This window comes from Dermacentor silvarum, chromosome 7 (genome assembly GCF_013339745.2).
Source record: "Dermacentor silvarum isolate Dsil-2018 chromosome 7, BIME_Dsil_1.4, whole genome shotgun sequence".
Taxonomy (NCBI): domain Eukaryota; kingdom Metazoa; phylum Arthropoda; class Arachnida; order Ixodida; family Ixodidae; genus Dermacentor; species Dermacentor silvarum.
This window is the reverse complement of record NC_051160.1, coordinates 45,080,785-45,102,375: the sequence shown is the minus strand read 5'-3', so window position 1 is coordinate 45,102,375 and position 21,591 is coordinate 45,080,785. Positions and strand designations below refer to the sequence as shown.

Below are 21,591 nucleotides of genomic sequence, written 5' to 3'. Positions count from 1 at the left end.
ATGATGGTTAGTACATGGATTTGCCTAAACTTCGTATTTCTGGCTTCAAACGGCTTTCGTTACTTTGCAAACTCGTCATTTTCAACTAAGTACTGTGTACATAATAATCCAACATTATTAAAATTGTCTGACGGCAGGATTCAGACATATGACCTTTAGCACGATATAGAAACCATTACACCACGGACGCATGCATCGACAAGCGGCATAGAATGCCCTTATGAATTTCGCGCAGGCGAGCTAGCGTGTTTAGATGCTTGGCATGTTTCGATTTGGCCACCTCGACAGGCTGAACCGCTACAATTAGTAGCGACTCTACGTGTTCGCAGATTCTTCTGCACTGAGGAACGTATAGATTTCTCTGAAATTTAGGACAACGAAGGCAGATAAAGCATAATAAACAAAGCCACAAAAACGTCCGAATCCACAAGAACGAAGGTCGGACCAATCCATGTACTTCCCATCATTCCCATAGTGGCTGAACGCTTGCGGCGCCAGCGGAACTCTAGTTATTATTGTAGGAAACTCTATGATGATGGGCAGTCCACATGTTGGAACTGCTAATGCTTCCGTCCCTGTAATTCCCACCCTCTCTTTTCTGTCTTTCCATCGTCTGTAACCTCCTTCCTCCTGCATAGGGTCACGAACCAGAAACACGTCTGTTAGACTTCACCTTTTTCTCTCTCTTTATTCCTCCTCCTTCGTGGGCACTGTGAACAGCTACTGGAGAGATGACACGGCAGTTTTGGAAACACGACAAAATAATTTTATTTGGTTGAGCCACAGGTCACTGTAAATGTAAACATTCTTTTTTAACCTGATGGTCCTGATGTCTGATGCCTTCTATGCCCCTGCAATGAGAAGGAAACAAGTATAAATGTCGCAGTTTCACCCGAAAGGCGAAGCATCAATTACGATAGCAAATTAGTAGAGAGCTAAACACAGTAAGGATAGTAGTTTTATCAGCTGTATAAACTCGGACATGTAGCAGCACCAGCAACGCGCAGTACTGTTGTCGACGCTGTCGGCGTTTTGCCCGCGTTCGCACCGAACGCGTGCGGCATTGGCGACTATTACCGGTGCCTCTGGCACCGGCTCGGAGGTTTTCGACCAGAGGAGAACTGGACTCTTGTCGAGCAGCGTCGGAAGTCTTTACTACATTCTCGCCTCGCAACATTTTTATATTTTATATAAATACGCATTTGGTGCCGCAGCTAAACGCCGCGTCCCCTTTTTCCTTCCCGTCCCCCCACGGCCTTTTGCGCGACGGAAGAAGTCGCGTTTGCTCTCCGCCGTGTGTTCGCTCCCCGTGAAAGCACGCGTCCCTCGCGCGCTATCACTCGCACATACAGCACACGGCGCGCGGCGATGATTTCATCGTCGTTGGACTTCATAGAACCTCACGGCGACGGCAGAAATCCGCTTGGAGTGTCCATATAATTGCTATCGCAATGAAAAGCTGAGGATGTGCAAATACAAAACACTACTATAGTAACACTAGAATTGATTATCAGAAAAATCAGCACAGACCTTAATGCTTGCAATTTTTGTGCTACAAAGCCAGCTGTTGCATGTGCTTCTATCAGGTAATGAGAATGTTGTCAGCTGTCAATAACGTTGCTACCAAAGGATGACCATGTAATGTTCTGGGCAGCTTTTAAACTATGGCTCGGGTTTTATATGAACCCCTGGACAATATCTTTTTTATCGACAGAATGCCTAACTAATGGTTCAGATCAGGCACCCCATTTCCCTCTAAAGTTGGCTTGAAGAGTAATCAGATGTTTCATTCAAAAGTAGACCTTACTGTACTTTATGACCATCTTGCACTGCCTGGGAAATATTGCTTCCCTCTTTTCCTCTGAAAAACCCAAGGGTTGGTTTTATGGCAGGTGGGTTCTGTGGGTTATCTTCTTGTTTAGGCCAGTCCACATGCCAGACGAAAGTGTCGATAGCATGTCACATGATTCGACAGCACCATGCCACAAACAGCCAAGGTTGGCACAACCGCAGTCAGAGAAGATGGTAAAGAGCCCGGCGCTTTTTCATTCTCAATTTCGGCGTCGTCTGTTACTTGCCGAGGTGTCTGGCATCTGAAGACCCTGCCGCCTCAGTGGCTGCCGTACTTTGTTGCTGAGCATGGTGTCGCAGGTTCAACTCCTTGCCTCGCCAGCCGCATTCCAATGGGGGCAGAAAGCAAGAACGTGTGTGTGCTTAGATTCAAATGCACATTAAAGGGTCCCACATGATCAGAATTGACTCAAAGCCCTCTACTATGGCGTCTCACACAGCCTTAATGTTGATTTAAGATGCTAAACCCTATGAATAAATCAATCAATCTGAAGGGCTACAGCCAGAATCGGCCAAAAGTTTCAGGCCAGCGCTCAAAAATTTGATCGTCACATCCAGCCAGCTGACAACAGCCGCAACACTACCGCTCCTGCCACCTCGTATCTGCTGGCCTCACCACACTGCTAGCTCCATTTGGGACACGCTCCTGTTGACATTCCCATGTCTGCAAAAGGGTCCGATGTTGGTCTAGTTAGGTTCATCTTAACGTGGAAACAGCGTGAAAAATGATGACTGAAATACAGCACATCAGCGCTCATCTGGTGTCTGTCTCGGTCATCGTGTTCCACGCTAAGATTCCCACGTCGTTATTGGCAATGTCTATTGCCATTCCTGTGCCGTCTTTTCTTTCTTTTTTTTCTTAATGCATAGTCTGGAATGTTGATGTGAAAATGCCAAACGAGTAGTGCGTGCCTGGATGTTTAGGTAATTATGACACATGCAAGGTAGTGCAAGTGTTTTCTTTTCCTAGGTAAGAAAGCATGCTACCTGTATGTTGCTCAAATCTCTTCCAATTTTTCAGAGCAGATAAAGGGTCACTCGCCATAATTCATAGCACTCTAACTGAACAAGTTTTGGTTGATCAGTCTGGTTAATCACGTTTCTGCGCTTTCAATTAATAATTTGCCGTTGCAGTGCCCTCTACTGGCCCTGGTAGAGCTGTAGCCTTAGGAATGTGGCAGCACTGCAATTCATTTCCCAAACCACAAAAAGTGTTTCATCAGCTGTGAAGCCTTCTTTCTTAAATAAAAACAAATATGTCCTCTCTCAAATTTAAAATTCATTCAGTACTGAAGGAAGCAGCCTGAAGCTCTGCTCGAGAAAACCCTGAGGCCACACCACATTTTATGGACAGTTCTCATTGCCAACCAGCTTCTTGTGAGCCCGACAAGTTCACTGTCTGATCACATCACACGGGTAAATGCACACAGCAGCATGTTCATGCATGTAGACAAAGTGAACATCTCCCAAATTTGTTCAGGTAAAATCTTCTTTTGATTACCTAAAGATGTAGGTGAAGTCGTGGCATCACATGACTGGTTCGTTGTGCTGATTTATTTATCCTGGATTGCAGCACCATTTCCGGACATTTTAAATGTACTTCACAGGTGTTTTTGGCATCTGTGATAAAATAGCATCAATTTTATTTCCGTGAAGCAGAAGCAACAAGATCACTAAGTCATTGATATTCAGCACTGCATGCATCTAGCTTAAGCTCCAAGAAACAAATTATCTTGTTCTGCATTGTTTCTCCCGATTTCATTTTGAAAAAGATTAAAGGCTTTGTCCACTGGAATGGACACGGGATCTGAGACGGCTAAGCTGTGCCAGATGGGTTGAGCATTAGGCAACCAAGTGGCGTACCTATGTCTACCGCTGCTACGTTTCCTTTAGGTCTTCTTTCTCTGGCATGTCCGCTTTGTCGGCACCAGAGAGGACGGCGTCCCTGTGGGCCTTGTTGAGGACCTCTTCGAGGGTTGCAGTCTTCTGGGCGGCTGACCTTATCTGGCGCTCAGACGAGAGCAGACGTTCGTTGGCACTGATGCCGGCGTATTCGGAACCATTGGCAAATGCAGTCTGTGCCACGGCCTCCATGAGGGCAGCGACGCTTTGCATTCGCGACTCAAGAGACTGGAATGGACAAAACACATCATAGGCACTCGTTTTTATCCGAAATATGCAGAATAAACTGAACAGGTGAAGTGAGAAGGAAAACTGGACATGTGACCAATTAATGTCAACTGAAAACTTTCCTACGTCCTTACAAATACGAGGTGTGTTCAAAAAGAAACCAAACTTTTGAAATAGCGCGCCAACCAGCAGAGGAAGCACGCTGCAGCTACTGAGCGCATGTAGCGGCAGGTTTAGACAACAAACTGCCATTTGCCGCGTTTCGCTCTGACCGTTAGTTGGCGAGCTACAGCCACTGAAGTGAGCAAATGAACAAGCTGTTCTTTGGATTGTTGCCAAAGTGACAATGAAGGAATTGGAAGAAAAGCGTGTGTGTGTGTGAAGTTCTGCTACAAACTTGGGAAGACTTTCACAGAGGCATTTCAGTTGCTTAGCCAAGCATACGGGGATGACTGAATGAGTCGCAGGCAGTGCTATGATTGGCTCAAGCGTTTTGAAGACGGCAGAATGTCGGTCGGTGACGATCCCAAGCCTGGACGACCTTCCACATCCACAGATAATGACCACATCGAGAGAGTTCTAACTGTGATTCGTGGAAATCGTCATTTGACCGTTGGAGAAGTCGCTGACGAAGTGGGTATCAGCGTAGGATCATGTCATGAAATTTTTAGTGACAAACTTCGGATGCGTCGTGTCAGTGCAAAATTCGTGCCGCGTTTGTTGACTGACGAACAGAAGCAGACCCGTGTTGAAATCAGCCAGGAACTGCTTGCCGCTGCCAATGACGACAAAAACTTTCTTAACAACATCATAACAGGCAATGAGACATGGTTTTATGGCTTTGATGTTGAAACGAAAGTGCAGTCATCGCAGTGGGTGGCCAAGGTTCTCCTTGCCCAAAAAAAGCACGCATGAGTCGGTCAAAAATGAAGGTGATGTTGGTTGTGTTTTTTGACTGCGAAGGCATTGTCCATCAGAAATTTGTGCCACATGGTCAGACGGTAAAGAAAGAAGTTTACCAGGGAATCCTAGCATGTTTGAGAGATTCTGTGCGCAGTAAGAGGCCTGAATTGTGGGAAAATCAGGCTTGGATGTTGCATCATGACAATGCCCCAGCTCATGTGTCGCTCCTTGTCCGCAGCTACTTAGCGAAACACCACACTCCTGTTGTTCCCCACCCACCATATTCTCCGGACCTAGCCCCAGCAGACTTTTTTTCTATTCCCCAAGCTGAAAACCACCTTGAAAGGGCGTCGTTTCCAAACCATAGAGGAGATCCAGGACAATGCGAGAAGAGACCTGCGCGCCATTCCAGAAAGTGCGTTCCAGGAGGCTTTCCAAAAATGGAATAAATGATGCGTAGAGTGCATTGCCAGTACAGGGGACTACTTTGAAGGGGACAGCATTTAAAATGTTGTACCATAAGCAGTAAAGGTGTTGTAGCAAAAGTTCGGTTTCTTTTTGAACACACTTCATATACCCCAGCCCTACTTTACGATTTTTGGCAATTTGATTTCGATCTATGACCCTAATCAAAAGTCTCCTTTCAACCGGTGGACAATTCGAACTTTCTTTGAGTTAACAAACATCATCAGAATTAGTACAGTCGATGCAAAATAAAACAATTTCTCCAGTCGCATGTATTTAAATAGCTTCTGAAGTAAAGGTTCCTCTTTTAATGAAAATATCCTTGAGTGGAGAAGGGAGGCGAGCAAATAACTCCACACAACAACTACAAAATCTTTGTGTAGAAACAATAATGTGCAATTATGTGCACAAGTCAAGACTCCGTGACTATTCTACGTAGACAATTATTGTCTACAGTAAAACACGATGCAGCTTCATGGGGATGCAAAGTGCATTGCTGCGGAGCTGCCATCGCGTTTCAACAAGGGGCTTAAATGCAATGCGCTGTCTTCACATTCCTTGTGCTGTAAAGCCACACCTGATGGCAAAATCTGTGTACTCCAGTCAGACTGGATATTGCTTAATGAGTGCCATTTCAGCAGCTCGGTGCTACGCAGCAACACATCTGATTTGCATAACAACCAATTATCCCAAATTGTCCGTAAAATTTACAAATTTGGACTTGTTCTACAAATTTATAAATGTGGCGGTAGGTCTTAAGAAAAAAATTCTGTTCACAAAAATGCTTTAGGCCTCTTGAAAGGTGGGGCAACGCTGATTAAATAAACAAAAGTCGCACTTTCACCTGTAAGACTAAAATTTATAGTGATCGGAAAGTATTCGGCAACTACATGAACTAACGCTCCTAGTTTTACCGGCCATATAAATTGCAGTAAACATTCGCTTACTAATTAAAAATTAACATGCACAGTGTAATGTGGGCACAGGCAAACACGAAAAGATTTCACTCGATGACTGCGAACACTCGCTGTCACAACGCCGGTGTGATGAAGAGTGCAAACAGAGGAGAGTGAACAGTTCTGCGTCTCGCTTCTACATGTCTCCGAAACATACGATTACGCTACCTACAGCACTAAGGACATGGAAAAACAGTGCACATGCAGACGCCAGTCATCTCTGCTCACCCAGTCCTTGCACCCACCAGAGATTACCTCCAAAACAGGGCGCGGGTGATGCACGCACTCAACTGTGCAGACAGCCATGCACAGCCACAGCTGGGCTAGAGGAGGAGATGTGTGCTCACGTCCTCCCCCCCCCCCTTGCACGTGCTTTGTCACGTGACCTCGAATACTGGGCATACATCAAGCCAATATCCTTCTCGGCTCACCTTCGTACGTTTTCCCTTGCACCTACAGCCTACGGTGCACAGGCAGCAATAATATCCTATCTCACTTGAACTTTATACAGAACCTCACACCGACGACTCCAGCGAAAAATTTGCCTGAAGTGTGCATACAATTGCTATCTCAATAAAACGCATGCAAGAAAGTTGTGACGGTGCCTGCAACACTGTCCTATGGCAGTGCAAGGCACTATATAACCACATGGTACTTGCATCAGGCAAGTTTATTCAGGAACTTTAAAGCAGGCAAAATCAGCACCAGCTAAAGTCACTGATATAAAAATGTGTTGCTTGTCATTGGTAAGTATCTCCTGTTTCCAGTAGTAAATTTGCAACCGCTTGTGAGCTGCATCCAAAGGTGTGTTCTATTCCCTCCCCCTTATTGGTTTGCGGGATTTGATCTTTCCAAATTTGGGTGTTCACAGGTTGGCAAGTATGCATGCATTCGTAACTGATGGCAGTGGCGATTGGGAGCTATGAAATGCACTTGAAATTATAATTGCTGTTTGGAAAGCGGTTTAGCACGTTTGCTGGGTCATTAGGTGTTCGCGGCAAAAAGTTGCACTTACCAAAACATCTGCCTTGAGCCTGTTGGTCTCCTCACGGATGGCGATCATCTCCAGCCAGATGGAGTCGTCCCCCGAGCAGAGTCCCACTTCTGTCTCAAACCGCGTAAACAGACTGCTCAGCTTGTTCAGGCTCTGCAAAGCGGAGGGCAGCGCAGGTTCTCATAGCTACGGACACACGTTATATGCCACTCGGTGCTCACAGCAGCCATAACTGTGAGCAGGAAACACACAATTGTGTCAAATTGGGCGAGTGGGATTCCGTTCAATACTGAACTTCCTAGCGCACAAGAAAAAAAAAGAACATGGATGCAGTAGGCGAGGAGACAAACATGTTTTAAAACTGCCAGTTGTGCTAGTTTGATTGCATCCATTGTGATGTACACAAGAATGAGTGCACAGACAAAGGGAATAGAAAAAAAGGCAACATGGCATAAGTTCGTGATGTGCCTTGTCAGAGGTGCCATGTCTGGCATTCCGACACCAACTTTAGTCGTCAAACTAAACTATCCTATGTTTTCCAAACCTTCGCAGTTGCTAAGTGTCACCCCTTTTTTATATGCAACCAAACGTGTTCTACAACTTCGAAAACATGTGGTGGCACTCATTTAATGGCCATTTCTATACAAGAACTCGCTAATTATAAATTTTAAAACTGCAATCTCTGAAGTATTTGCGAGAGTGTAGGGTCCTTTACGTGCGGTGTGGATTAGAGAGCAAACGAGGGTAGCCGATATTCTAGTTGACATTAAAATAAAAAAATGGAGCTGGGCAGGCCACGTAATGGTTAGAGTAGATAACCAGAGGACGCATTAGAGTTACTGAATGGGTGCCAAGGTTAGGGAAGCGCAGTCGAGGACAGCGGAGAATTAGGTGGTGTGATGACATAATAATATTTGCAGGCATAACTTGGAATTAGCAGTGCAAAACAGACGCAATTGGAGATATGTGGGAGATGCCTTCATCCTGCAGTGGATGTAGAAATGAGCTGGTCATAATTGAGTGTGTGCCTTTACTATAGCGTCTCTTTGAAGAAATGCTTCTTGAACACGGTACAAAATACTCCCGATCGGTAGACAATGCTGCCATGCAGCAGGAAACTTGCAATCTCGCATAATAGATTACTCGCTCGCTTCTGCAGCTTTCGAGGCCCCTGGTTTTTTCCAGCTGCATGTGACGACAGTGATGACGTTACGGTGGGGCTCCAACAGTCCATAAATTAAAAAAACTAAATTAACTCTGAAGCATTATCCATAAAAACCACGACATGGTTATGACACACCATAGTGGGAGAATTAATTTTGACCACCTGGTGTTCTTCAATGTACATCTAAATATAAACGCACAAGTGTTTTTGCATTTTGCACCCATCGAAATGCAGCCACTGTTATCAGGATTGAACCAGCGACCTTGGACTAAGCAGCACAACACCAAGGCTATTATATTAAGCTACCGCAGCGAGTCAGTTCAAAGATTCCAGCGACTGGGTGATTGTTGACGATTGTGAATTACTTGGGAGCCTTTAACATGCATGTGCACCTGTCCGGATCTTTAAGGAAACAAGGAAGCAGCAGTTGTTAGGTGCCCCACCTTCACAACTTCTTTATCACTCTCAGGCAACCTTGTCAAACGTCCACCTCGAAGGCACACCGCGAAAAGAATAAATGGGAAGGTGCGATAGGCAAGGCATTGTTGTCGACGCTGCCCCAGCTGTGAGAAATCAGAGTTGAGGGGGAATTGGAAAAGTAAACATTGCACTCTCTACGTCTCCGTTCATAATAGATCCCTTTCAAAATCTTTGTGAATACATTTTTTTAATGGCATCGCACTTATTCCAGTGCATTGCTCAAGTTCAAAGAAAAGCTTTTGGGGTCTCTTAGCCCTTTTTGGTTTGGATTTTATCACTCAAGTGAGAAATTTGTCTTTCATGCATCTGAATGAAAAAATACATGTAATATAATAAAGAAAAAATTGAAAGTACAGCTTTTGGCAACACATAAAACAAAGGGTTTCCTCGTGATCGCCAATGAATCAAGGCACCGGAGGCAGCATATGGATCATCGAACTTCTTAATTGATAATTATGGCGGTGTGAATTACGGCAACGAAATATTTGAAGACCATTATTGTGCCACCCACAGCAGGCGATATGTCTTACGCAGCTTGCTCCAAAGATGCTGCGCAGAGTACTAACCTCAGCGTGACACCAACATATGGACATTTTCGACATATCAGGCAGAACCACATTCACCTGCGGCACTAAGTTGACAAGTTATGTAGTTAGAGTAGGTGGCACTCATATTCGTAGAAATATATATATATATATATATATATATATATATATATATATATAACGCTTTACAATAGCTATCCGAGACAGAAAAAAAAAATATATATATTTTTTTTTTCTGTCTCGGATAGTTATTGCAGGGCGTTATTAATCCTACAGGAATCACTGTACCAGAAAGGGTTAAACTTATGCTGCTAAGTTGAAGAGATAGAAGGCAAACGTGACAACATGGTTTTCATACTTTCCAGTATGCTTCATGGGCATCCAGGATGGCTGCTGTGAGCTGAATGAGTACCCTGCTAGCTGCCTCAACAGCAACAATGCTTGCCTGCTTGATGAGAAACTCGTGCGACAGCATTTCCGGGTCGATGGTTGTGAGCTGCAAGAAAAGAGGGAAAAAAAAAAAAGAAGAGTGGTTGCACACGTAGCATTCAGATCAACATTGTGGCGCTCGTTCACATTTGCTGAAAGGATCGCTTCAGGTACTTATCATAGAAAGCCCATGATAAAGGCGAGTGATGCAATTCTTTTTCGTGGGTTTCGAGGTACACAGTTACTGAGTATGTTTTAATGTTCCCTGCAGTTGTTTCACTCATGTCTGTTATGGCCAACATTTTAAGGTTTAAAAAGAATTTTTTATTCTTAATCAAATCAACATTGCTGTATCTACCAGGTCATGCATGTGAGCTTAAAGAATAGCTTACAGATTTTCCACTCCAAGCCCCGACATAAGGAGAAGGCGCTAAGTAATAGGGATGTGTATAGAGCATGTATCCCACTAATTCGTTCTGGTGGTGTTTGACCACCCTTCGCATATATGACCATCATAAGTGACTGAATTTGTGTCATGCATAATCTAGGTGACAATATTATTTTCTCGCGCGGTCGTATCAAACTTTAACGTCCAGTGGCAACATGTCACATGAGATATTATGGTTCTCCGAATTTCGTCGCTAGTCGAGCAACAAAAGCACATGTCCTAGTCAGTGTGAACGACGTGAGCTCCAACAGGTGTCGTGGGTTAAGAAATGCCTCACTGCATACAGTTGCCAGTTTGTGCAAACATTAGTTGGCACCATTTTTTTACTTGCAATATCCACTAGTAGTTCAGCTATGGTTTGTGAAGTCTCATGTGTCATACATGCCTCCGAGATGTCTAACACAAAAGTCTACTTGCGATGGCAAGGTACACTTAATGGTTGCACTTGTCATCAGCTTGTCTGAGGCCTCTTGTTCGTCATATGTCTAATGACGCACCAAATCTCGGAGCCAACTTCACAAAGTACGTGCTAGATGGCGCCACAAATATCACACGGCAGCAAACCACGACCTCCTCTATCGACCCTTTTTGCGGAGCAGTTTGTTCTAGAGGAACAAGATGGCACTCACGGCGGCGCGCCATACGTCTCCTCAGCGACCGCGCATGAATACGAAACCATTACCGCTTCTACCTTGCTTTTGTGCGATCAGCTGTCGGAAATGCAACTGAGTTTTCGCTAACACACTGTGCTCCAATCATGCTAGATTGAATCATGTGGATTGAAGACATGTGCAGTAGTTGGCTGCAAAAATAGTGACTGGCATCTTAAGGACGGGAATGAATCTGTGTGGCCAAGTTCGCGAACCGCTGCTGCAACTGTCCGAACGTGTTACCGGCTCTTCGAGATGTACGACTTTCCTCGAGGATACAGAAATTTGCTCATCCGCCAGCCTTGTATCGCTAGCCTTCAAAGAAAAAGGCTTCATCCCCAGAACGTCGGCAAGAGTGAGTACCACTCGTTAAACAATGACAAAGGGAGCAGCGCTGCTTCCTGCCACAGTAAGCTTCGCGCACGTTTGTCCCAAACGGCAGGAAAACTTACGCCCACTCTATCGTCGACGTATCAAGAATAAGTGAATGGGCACACACTTGAATATATGCGCACTGTATACACACAATAAACGACAGACTACACCAATGGCGCACGAATTAATGGTCAAAGTTGAATGGTTCGTGATGGTCCACAAGACTAAGCGAGTTTCTAGCTGTAATATACATTTGCTACAAGGTATTACAATGTACAAAATAGCTATGTTTCAAGCCTTGTGCGCAGCAAGAACAAATCTATCGGAACTGAGCACACCCGCGAGCGATTAGGCAGAAAATAATCAGATAGTGGCCGCACCGAGGAACTTCACTGAGTCAGAACTGACAAGCCACTGCTTCAAACTATTTGCCGAATAAAGAGCAAATAGCAAAACACACTAATCCTGACTGAATTCATGAGCGGAATGTTTGGATAGCTTGGAATACATATTTAGCCCCGATTTTAGGACAAGCACCATATACGCTGCTTGCGCCGTTTGGACATAGGTTAATCAGCTCCGAAAGCGCTTTAGTATGTCCTCTGAAACTGTGATCAAAGCTTCCTGTCGTTTCACCCAGTCACCGTTTACGATATCTCCCAAAACGGAGGTTTTCTAAGCCGCGCCGGCGTCATGCACATCCATTGTAAACAAGGAGGCAACGGAGGCAGTTGAGGCAAGCAATGGACGCGTCACCACGTGATCAAACATGGCAGCGCCCACGGGATCGCCGCGAAAAGGGTCAATAAACTTTATAGTTTATAGAGGAGGTCGTGCAGCAAGCACAGGCTGCTACCACAACAACCACCACCACAGGTTTCGCCAACGCGCGCAGTATTTGCGCCTTGCTAGCTTGACGTGCGTCTTTTCAGAGTCGCAGTCGAGCATTCAGTTACTTTCGTTTTCTTTTTTCTTTTTACTTTGAATCGAGTTCAGTACCGTGCCATCGCTGTCGTCTTCCACGCATCTTGCTATAATCGGGAGGCTCCACGCTGTCGTAGTCGAAAAGACGGTTCTCCCGCCGACTTTTACGAGTTGTGGGTGCCGCCTGACAAACCTGCACATATTGCACACAATAATCGCCGATATCGGCCGCGCCGGTCGACAAACGGCACTTTAGACACGTGCCTTGTTTTTGCGAAGTGCATGAAAGCTTACCTCGCGATGTTCCGAACGTGTGTAAATCGGCACAACAGCCTCAGCATCGTGGTTTGCGCCACGACTTTAATCTATGACGCGGTTATATGGGCCTGATGTTAAGGAATCAAATCAGGCAAAGCCGCTACATCGCGATAGACGTCTGAACATCGCGGGCGGCGTGGGTGGCCGAACCAGCATGTTTACACCGAAAACCGGAAGCTATGCTTGTGCACCGGAACTTCCTCTGGGCAAACTGCTGCAGGCGGCGTCGTCTGCAAAACCAGTCGTACGTTCGCACGCAGTAGCACCGCTGCTCGAAGTTGGCTGTTTTCGCTTTACTGAGGACACGCGTTTCTTTCTCAAGAGCTTCTGTCACGTGATTATTTCACAATTCGAACGACGCAAACAAGCCTCGAAACACGCCTTGGTCTTCCTTGCTTTGCATAATGAAATCGGCTGGTGGCACCAGTGGCACGCGTTAGAAAAGGAAAAGGAAGCTGGCGATCGCCATGAGCTAGCCACCTCGCGCAACTCTTCGTCGCAGCTGCGCGCCCGGCGAGCTGCGTTCGAGAGAAGCGAAGCCGTTTCCCGGGACGTGAGCGGTTTGATTCCGTACGTCAATAGGAAGGCAGCGAACTTGCCCGAGTCGCGGCTGCCGTTTCAGCGCGGTTTGCTTTGGTAGGAAGAGGTCACGGAACTGCAACTTCTGTTCAGAGACCGCCCTTTGAACCATGGCGACCGACGCCGCTGGTACCCGGCGAGGTAATCAAGGCTCGTTTTTTTTTCTTATGACCGCATGCCCACTTAATTAAGTTGCCTTTATTTATAGAATTACTCTAGGGAAAAAATGAGCGTGGCACATCCCCTAAGTGTCGATTGATTATTTACTTAACGATTACTTTAATCACCAAAACGAATGCTGGGTGAACGACAGATAAAACTTCTGGGCATAGCTGACCTACACCATAATAGACGTAAACTTTCGCGCAGGTGTTAATGACAAACGAAACTGAAACCATAACTTTCATAGTGTCGCTGGTAAAGTCACTTAGGTCATTTCTTTCAACCATGCTTGGTGACATGGAGGAAGAAAACTTTTTTTTCCTTCCTCCATGCTTGGTGCATTACTTTTGAGTGTCCACCTATAGTTCAAAGGTGGGCTGGGAGAGCCGGCTACGCATGTTGTTTTCGATGGCAAAGTGTTGGAAGTTTCAAAAGCGCTTAACGCTGCTGGTAGCTGAATCACAGCATAACCGTTTTTTTCCAAAAACATGTAAAGTAAATACAAGTTTGCACGTCATCTTTGTTAGAAATAAATAAACTGATTGTCTTGTTTGCTTGCTCAAATTGCTTTAATTAGTGTACATGACGGTGCATAGATGGCGCATTGCGTTGTATGTCAACTTCTTTAGTTTTAAAAATGAATTAGCTAAAGCCTTTTTGTTGGAGCTACAAGGTGCTACAAGTATCAATGAGAGCCAAGTCGTGCCATAACTTCATGCCAACAAAAGAGCGACTGTGAAAGCCGACGCGATCCAAACACAAACAGAGGCCAGAAAGCCCGCGCCGCGACAAGAAAACGGCGGCCGTCGTCTGCGACTGCGCGACCTTCGAGCGTAGCGAGGGGTCGCGAAAAGAGAGCTCCCTCTTCGTCCGCGCTTGGGCCGTTCAGAAACAGCTGATCGCGCCAGGCACTTCGTACACTGCAGCGCAACCCGCCGTCTAGAAATTTTTTTTCCAAACCTCCGCAGCGGCGAGCAAGGAGAAGATAACGAGCCCAATGTCGGGCCCGACTACCGACTCGGAGCGGCGAAAGCAGATCAGCGTGCGAGGCATCGCTCAGGTCGAAAATGTAGCCAACGTGAAGAAGGCCTTCAACCGGCACGTCCACTACACGCTGGTCAAAGATCGCAATGTGGCTACGCCTCGGGACTACTTCTTTGCCCTGGCCTACACCGTCAAGGACCACCTGGTCGGCCGATGGATCCGCACGCAACAGCACTACTACGACAAGGACCCCAAGGTAGGTAAACACGCACCACCGCATCGGTTGGCCGGCGTTTTTCTCTGTGCGCATTCCGTCGTTGTATTTGTAACCCAGTGGAGCAACCATTCTTTGTCTTTCCTCCTCATTCCGGCTTTGCATTGTCGCGTGTTTTGCAAAATACACCGGGGGGAACCGAACTGCACAGAATTCATGCGTCAGTTGTCAGGCAGCCAGCAGTGCGGGTTGCGGTGCGGTGCAGCTAGGCCGGCTAGGCGCTACTTGGAAGAAAAGGAGTGGCCGCGGAGAGCTGGTTTCGCCCGGTATTCGGGTCGTGTTTTGTTTCGGCGCGCTCCCACCAATTTTTTGCGCGAAGTGGTCGATATATACACACACAAACACGTACGCACACCGTGTACTCGGCGCCGTGGCAAAACCGGATAGACCGCACGTAAATACGGGCAATGCAGCGCCGGTCCAGCGCCGCAGTGCGCAACAAATTAAAAGCTGCTATAATTTGTCGTCTGCATTTGATTGGCGTATGCAGACGGCGTATTGACGCGCGTTCTCTTTTCCATCTTGTTTACGTTGTCGTGTGGGTTGGTCAGCATTAGATGAAGAAAATTAACGAAGAGGAGGGAACGAGCGTTGGGTTTATCGTTTGGAGTGGCTGCCGCGATCGGAAGAAAAGAGCGGCGCAGGATGCCGCACGCACGCGCGCTTGTTTTCCGTTTCAGCGGAGGAAATCCTCGGTGTCCTGAGCGCTATCCAATGGCGGAATTCGTACAGCGGTCTGCAATGCCGTCCGGTCGATGCATGGGTATTCGTGCAACGGCCGCACAGAATTCGATAAGGCGCGCGACGCGCTTTGTTTGTTTTTCCCGGCCGGGGAACGCCCCCGCGTTTGTGTAGTAGGTCATTTCGTAGTTGACGTGCGGAGATTAGTCGGCCCGATAAGATAAGGGGTTCTGTCGCTGCGCGCAGTTGTGTGAGCGCGTGCCCTATATTTCCCTTTCCGCGCCACTATACAGTGGCAGTGCCGCGTCGTTCGTATCAGTGGGCGCGGTTATTTGACAGCCGATGCGGCTCCCGTAGCGGCGAAACGGTCTTGTGCGCCCTGCGCTGCGGAGTTGGGTGAATCGTGGGGAACGGCAGACAGAAGCGCGAATTGCGCGTGCCGATGTTTTGACCTCTGTCTGACCTACACGACTGACGCGTGCTCCGGACGGCGCTCGCGAAGATCTTTGTTGGTTGCGTGACGGGCTAATGTAAACGATTTTCAGCGCGCGCACCTGCCGGTGCACGCGATCGGCTAGTTTAGTTACGGAAGTGTTTGACGGCGAACTTTTCGCGGCGTGCGCATGATGCAGACGTCTTGCGCGACACGATAGCAACTATCGTTTCTTCATGCAGTGATCACGCGTGCTGCATCAGTGACTCGAATAAATGCTGTTTCGGTAGCGGCGCAAGCCCGACAGATTGTGCCGCAAGTTGCGTAAGGTTGGCTTTGCTGCCGTTCCTTAATGTCCTGCTGGGAAGTCGATGTGAACCGTTTTGGTTTGCATAATCTTTTGCGTTGGGCGTTTTGTGACAGCAGTCCGGACTCTGTCAGACAGCAATATGTTATTTACGGTTGAACTTTCAGATGTTATCAAAAACCCGCGCTACGTTAGCCACAATTTCTTAATCTTAGGCTTGCTTTCTTAAGGTGCACTTCCCTTGGGGCAGCACTTCATTTCTTAACCTGCACTGTATATACGTGGGATTGATACTGCGTGAAAAAAAAAAAATCTACTGCTCTTCAAATCTATATCGAGCACTCTTGCTCAGCTGGCATTTTAGTTGGTGCAGCATAATTTCATTTATAGCAATGTTTGACAGTATCATCAAGAAAAGAAAAATGAACATCAATTTCTAATGGAAACATTGCAGAAGTAAACATTTTCTATTTTTCTGCGTGTGTGCATAAAGTATGCACATTTATTTACTTGTTTACACTGTAATGTGAGAAGCAAATGTGAGAGCTCCCAAAACGTTTCTCACCATCTCATATCTTTGTGTAACCTGATGTATTCTGGTGTTCCCTCAAAAATCGCCCACTAAACAACCTGTTGTATTAGTCAATTCCTCCATTGTTTATCATTTGATGCTTCCAGACAAACAAGAACTGGGCTTCTCGTATATCCTAGCCTTTATCCTGTTTGCTTTTATAAGTCTGTTTGCTTTTATCCCACTTTTATCAGTCCCAAGACTGCTTCTGTCACGAAGCCAACTTCCTGCCTCCGAGGCATTCTTTTCGCAGCCAGGTTTTTATCTGGCCATAGATGTGTTTGTCGCGCCAACATTGAGCCACTCCGAGCAATGCCGAGACAGGCCATCTCTTGGAGCTTTCTTTAGTTCTGGCATCCTGCCCACTTACAGCACTTGGCCACCGTCACTGCCTGCTTCCAACGTTTCAGTCAGACTGTTCGATTCGATTACGACCTGTTTGGTGAGGCTGTGTCACCGTTGCACGGAGTTCAGACGAGGCACACCTGTGAGGGTGGGAGGAGAGCGTGCAGTTAATTTTGCCACCGGCCCACACCTTCCATGGTGTCTATTTGGGACAAGCTTGGCAGGAACGAGGGGAGTTTTCTCGAGGTCGGGTCTGATGAAGAAGCCGAGGTGAGGGCCGGCCACGAGCGGTGGGTTGAAAAAAGAAGGAAAGGAGCCTGAATGGGCTCTTGGTGGAAGCGGAGGGGGGGCAAGGATGCCACCAAGGCCTCTCTTGGGAGTCGACGGCGGGGAGCTCTGTCACGATAACAGCCATTTATGTAGCTGCAGCAGTGGTTGGACAACGCGCTCAGTGGATTCTATCGCTGCTTCACGTAGACAATAAGTTGGGGGTGCAGACGTGGATACAAGAAGGAAACGGACAACGGCATATGTTTTGTCCGTTTTTCTCTTGTTGGGTCCGTGTCTGCACGTCGAACTTTTTTTTCTAACATTAATTCCTACGAATTGTCATCCCTCTGAAACTAGCATGCAGCTACAAAGGAAAGCCATGCAGGTTTCTCGGAAAGCGTTGTATATTAAGGAAAACTTGTCCAGGTTGTGAACCGGGGACCAAATTCTTTCAGTGGCATTTGCTCTGCTAGTGAGCCAACGAGAAGGCTGAATTAATCAAATCCATGTGTAGGAGCACTAAATATAGCAAGTCTGTTTGTCAGAATGAATGAATTAATTCTTTTATTAAGAAAAGGGAGGACCGAAGGTCGCTGGTGGGGAGGAGGGCAGAAATCTACTAGAGTGAAAGAAGTTTTGGATGGATGACAATTATTCTCTTTGATCAATGAGACAAACAATATACTTTCATATCTCGAGTCATCACATATGCCTGTGTTCCTCTCTCCCTATTTCTTTCTTAGTATCAATTTTACACATTTCTAAAAAAAAAATTCCGATCTGTAAAGCTGTGCAGAGATCATCATCAGCTGGCACAGTGACACATTTCAACTCGTTACCATTATGGGTAGCTTTCAGCAGTAGGCCAGTTCAGTTTGTTCTCTTGCCATTCTTTGAAAAAGTACACTTATTCGCAGAGTCTGTGACTGACCCGTTTCTGTTAAGTTTGACACATTTAAAGGCTCCAACAGGAATGACACCTCGATAAAGCCTGCATCAACAGCTATGGCGCACAATTTATGAAACATATCTGAATTCACTCATTGAATTCCCCATAGTTGGCTTGTCATGTTTTTCTGCACATTCACGGAGATATTACCTGCTCTACTTTTTTGGCGTACATATTCAGGCATGGGATGGGCTCTGGCTCAGGTTGCTACAGTGCTAATATAATCTTGCTTTGTATTGCATTAGTAACTGTAGTTTGCCCCCAGCCCTGGAGCACGGCTCCCTAAATTATATAATGTGCATGAAGATTTTAAATGAAACCAACACAGAGGTATTAGAATCGCCTTTTAGTTTGCTTTTCGCATGAGCCGGCCACGATGTACTCCACTCCATTAATAATGTCTCGTATTGGTATTGCTCTTTCCTATCATATCTGCTCTATACTTATGACAAACTATTTCCAGCTTAAAGTATGGACAGCAGGAAATGGTGATAATGAAGCGTAAATTGGAATAGAACAATGCTGGATTTACAAGTGAATTTCATTTTTTAAATGAGCATTTAAGAAGGATTGGATAAGTCGCTTTATTCAGGCGGGCTTCAATCTAGACCTACGCAGTGTTTGTTAGCATTTCATCTGTGCATTTACCAGAAAAATTGATAGCCTGCTTAACTATGCACCACACTGAACGGACAGCAGTGTAACCCAGACTGCAGAAAACAAGGAAATTTTGCTTATCCTGCCATTCTCGAGCACCCATCTTTTTTTTTTTTTTTCAAATGACATTCACTTGTTAATTCGTTTTCCTGTTCTACTTAGAGCTTCTTTGTCTCTGTATACTGTCTGTAAGCTGTACGTAAAATCATGTACAATCATGAAGCAACTAGTCTAGCTTCAAGTTCTTTTTAACATTCAGCCATATGCGGAAGGAAATGGCTTGTAGAATATTGAGCACTGTATGTGTTCTTCATTCTTTTTTTTTTTTTTTTGTTTTTGACGTGCCAAAGATAGTTCGTTTCTAGGTTGCATTTCGTGGCTGAAGGACGGCCACAAAGAAGCCCTTTTGAAGGCTTTGAAATGGTTGTGAAGAACAGCCTACGAGTGTTTTCTTTCAAAGCTTCTTTTTCTATCTTGTAAGTGCTTGGTGACACCAGTGAGGAACCCAAACTCTAGCTGTCTTTGGCTGAGCTGGGAAAGACAAGTAATGGCATAGGAACGATGCCAGGAAAATGACAGATGTGAGTTGAGAGTCCGTCGACTTGAGCATGTACCCTTCACTTCCTGGTCGTAAGGCGGAAGAGAGTTTGGCTCTCGTGTTCGCACAACACAAAATTTTCTTTTACGGCGATAGCTGTTATGGGCTTACTCCCGCCGCTTGCGCCAGTGCATGACGCAATAATCCCAAAATGCTTTGCGAGAAGTTTATAAAAAAAATTAAGAAAAAAAATTGGAAAGTACTCAGACTGGCTTAATACTTTGGTCCCATGAGTTGGCAGTCGAAGGTTTGAGCTCTCAGCCACTCATACGATGCCATACAGAGAAAAAAATGCTTCGTTTGGAGAGCATGGTCATGCCGCTAGCTGCTAAGACTGGCTGTTGCTATTCTCTGCAGTTTACCTGTAAACCAGCACTGAGGTGAAAGAACTTAAATCCTTTGGTAAAATGCCAAAGGCAGGATAGGAAAGAGGAGGAAGAAATAGCTGTATCGCTCCACTTCACCACAAGGGAGCGCCAGCTCCACAATGGAGTTTTTTTCTTCTTCCTTCCAACAGGAGATTTCTGTGCACATCTACGAATGTTTACACCAGCTAACACTGCACAAAACTTTGCAAGCCTTACTGCACCTAATATTGCACCTCTGCTGATGCCTGGACCATATGAAACAATCCAAAACTTACTGTGTATAATATTGTGCCAGATACCGCATCACTGCTTTAAATTATACGTGAAACTGCAATATTTTCTGCTTCAAAAGGGCACTTTAGAGCAACTTTAAATCTGCCTAGACCACAGGTCGGCATACGTTTGCACTCTCTCTCATTTCTCAGGGGTGCACATTTAAGAACCCCATGTTGTCAAAATTAATCTGAAGTCCTCCAGAACAGCCTGCCTCATAATTGGATAATTTTTTTGTCGTGTTAAACTGAAAAATTAAGTTTCTCTGGGTTAAGAGTGAACAGCTAGCACAACTGAAATTGAGTTATTTCAGCAACTGAATGCCAGCACAACTGAGTTGAGCAGTAGTGGTTGGTGTGAGCAGATTTAGCCACTAACGTTTCTGAGGGATGGGCTAGACTAGGTTCTTTCTGATCTATCACTGTGCTTGTTCCACGGAAAAAAAAAAAAAAAGCATTAATAACTGCTGGCAAAGAAAACAAGGGGCAAAACTTTCCCTTTCAAATTTTCCATTGACACCACAGCACGAATGATATCAATGTGATGTTGGTAATGTTACGACAGTTCGAGATATTTTGGGACTTTATTTTTTTTTTATTACTGTAGATATGTGCAAAAATCATTGGCTTGTTCTCATCGTTTTAGAAATGCGCTTCAATTTTTATTTATAGACAACTATTCACGAGTGATGTGCAACGTAGCACACATCTTAACTTTGACATTAGCTACCCCAGACCACGCCTTGACCTATTCTCCTCCTTTTCCCCCACTAAGGGTGTGGGGTAGAGGGTTGTGCGTACATAAAAACGTCGCTAATTAAGGAAAGCGTTTGCTGCCCTGACGAAGATGAGTCCCTTTGTCGAAATGTTGGGTCCAGCCAACATTCCTTGTTTGACTACTGCTCATCACTTTAAGCCTCCATCTCCCTGTAAACTTCTGTCTTGTTTGGAGTGCAACATAGCAGGGAGCATGCAAGGGAAATTTTCAAGCAGCAGCATAGCCTGTTCACTTTTATATAGCTTTCTGTAATGCCTGTGCTACCATTCCCAGCATAAGCATTGTTACATGCTGAAATACTGTGAACAATTGTATAGCTCAATTTGATTTTTTTTTTTTTTTTTTTCGGTGTCCCCGAAATTTTAGTGCCAATGAGTGTGGCATGATGAATGGACTATGATCAGTGGGGGTGCTGAGAATATCAATGTGATCTTGGTAATGTTATGACAGTTCGAGATATTTTGGGACTTTATTATTTTTTTTTATTACTGTAGATATGTGCAAAAATCATTGGCTCATAAGGTACCCAATGTGGTATGCACCAAGGTGCACAAGGAAATCGTAAAACCAGCACCAGAATGGAAAAACATTGATCAATACCAGTAGGGCACAGCTAGGCCCCTGTTGGGCTCATTCCTGAACAAAATATAGTTTTAGCTTGTCCATAAATGTATTGACATTTACAGAATCGTGAAGAGATAAACCTGAGCTGCAATGATGGTGGCGCCAT

The 21,591-nt window shown here is 45.5% G+C and overlaps 2 protein-coding genes across 8 annotated transcripts in view; one reads left to right on the top strand and one right to left on the bottom strand.

The window, feature by feature from the left end:
* Window positions 1-828: 828 nt before the first annotated feature.
* On the bottom strand, window positions 829-12,878 carry LOC119457976 (uncharacterized). 2 transcript variants are annotated; one of them, XR_007467816.1, is made up of 7 exons: window positions 12,610-12,878; window positions 12,391-12,508; window positions 9,848-9,985; window positions 7,321-7,452; window positions 3,715-3,981; window positions 3,353-3,471; window positions 829-851 (listed from the first exon to the last, which is right to left on the bottom strand). XR_007467816.1 is itself a non-coding variant. In XM_037719760.2 (6 exons), exons 1-5 carry the CDS (start codon window positions 12,654-12,656, stop codon window positions 3,730-3,732), a joined length of 687 nt encoding a protein of 228 aa, XP_037575688.1. In that variant the 5' UTR covers window positions 12,657-12,878; the 3' UTR covers window positions 833-851; window positions 3,715-3,729. The 2 variants fall into 2 exon arrangements, 1 of the variants encoding a protein (XP_037575688.1); XM_037719760.2 differs by lacking the exon at window positions 3,353-3,471 and having other exon boundaries at window positions 833-851.
* A 254-nt stretch (window positions 12,879-13,132) lies between these two features.
* Window positions 13,133-21,591, top strand: part of LOC119457972 (glycogen phosphorylase-like) — a 211,371-nt gene continuing 202,912 nt past the window's right edge. For all 6 annotated transcript variants that reach the window (XR_007467814.1, XR_007467813.1, XR_007467812.1 and 3 more), the window contains exons 1-2: window positions 13,133-13,353; window positions 14,343-14,614. Coding sequence is in view for 1 of the 6 variants with exons in the window: in XM_037719756.2 (XP_037575684.2) it covers window positions 13,323-13,353; window positions 14,343-14,614 (303 nt within the window). In the remaining 5 variants the exon portion in view is untranslated. The remainder of the gene's footprint in view (window positions 13,354-14,342; window positions 14,615-21,591) is intronic.

Coding starts and splice junctions, on each gene's coding strand:
- LOC119457976 (XM_037719760.2), bottom strand. CDS start 12,656: ATGCTGAGGCTGTTGTGCCGATTTACACACGTTCGGAACATCGCGAG. Junction 9,986..12,390: donor AAGACGACAGCGATGGCACG/GTACTGAACTCG, acceptor CTTTTCTTGCAG/CTCACAACCATCGACCCGGA. Junction 3,982..7,320: donor GGCTCAAGGCAGATGTTTTG/GTAAGTGCAACT, acceptor TGTCCATTCCAG/TCTCTTGAGTCGCGAATGCA.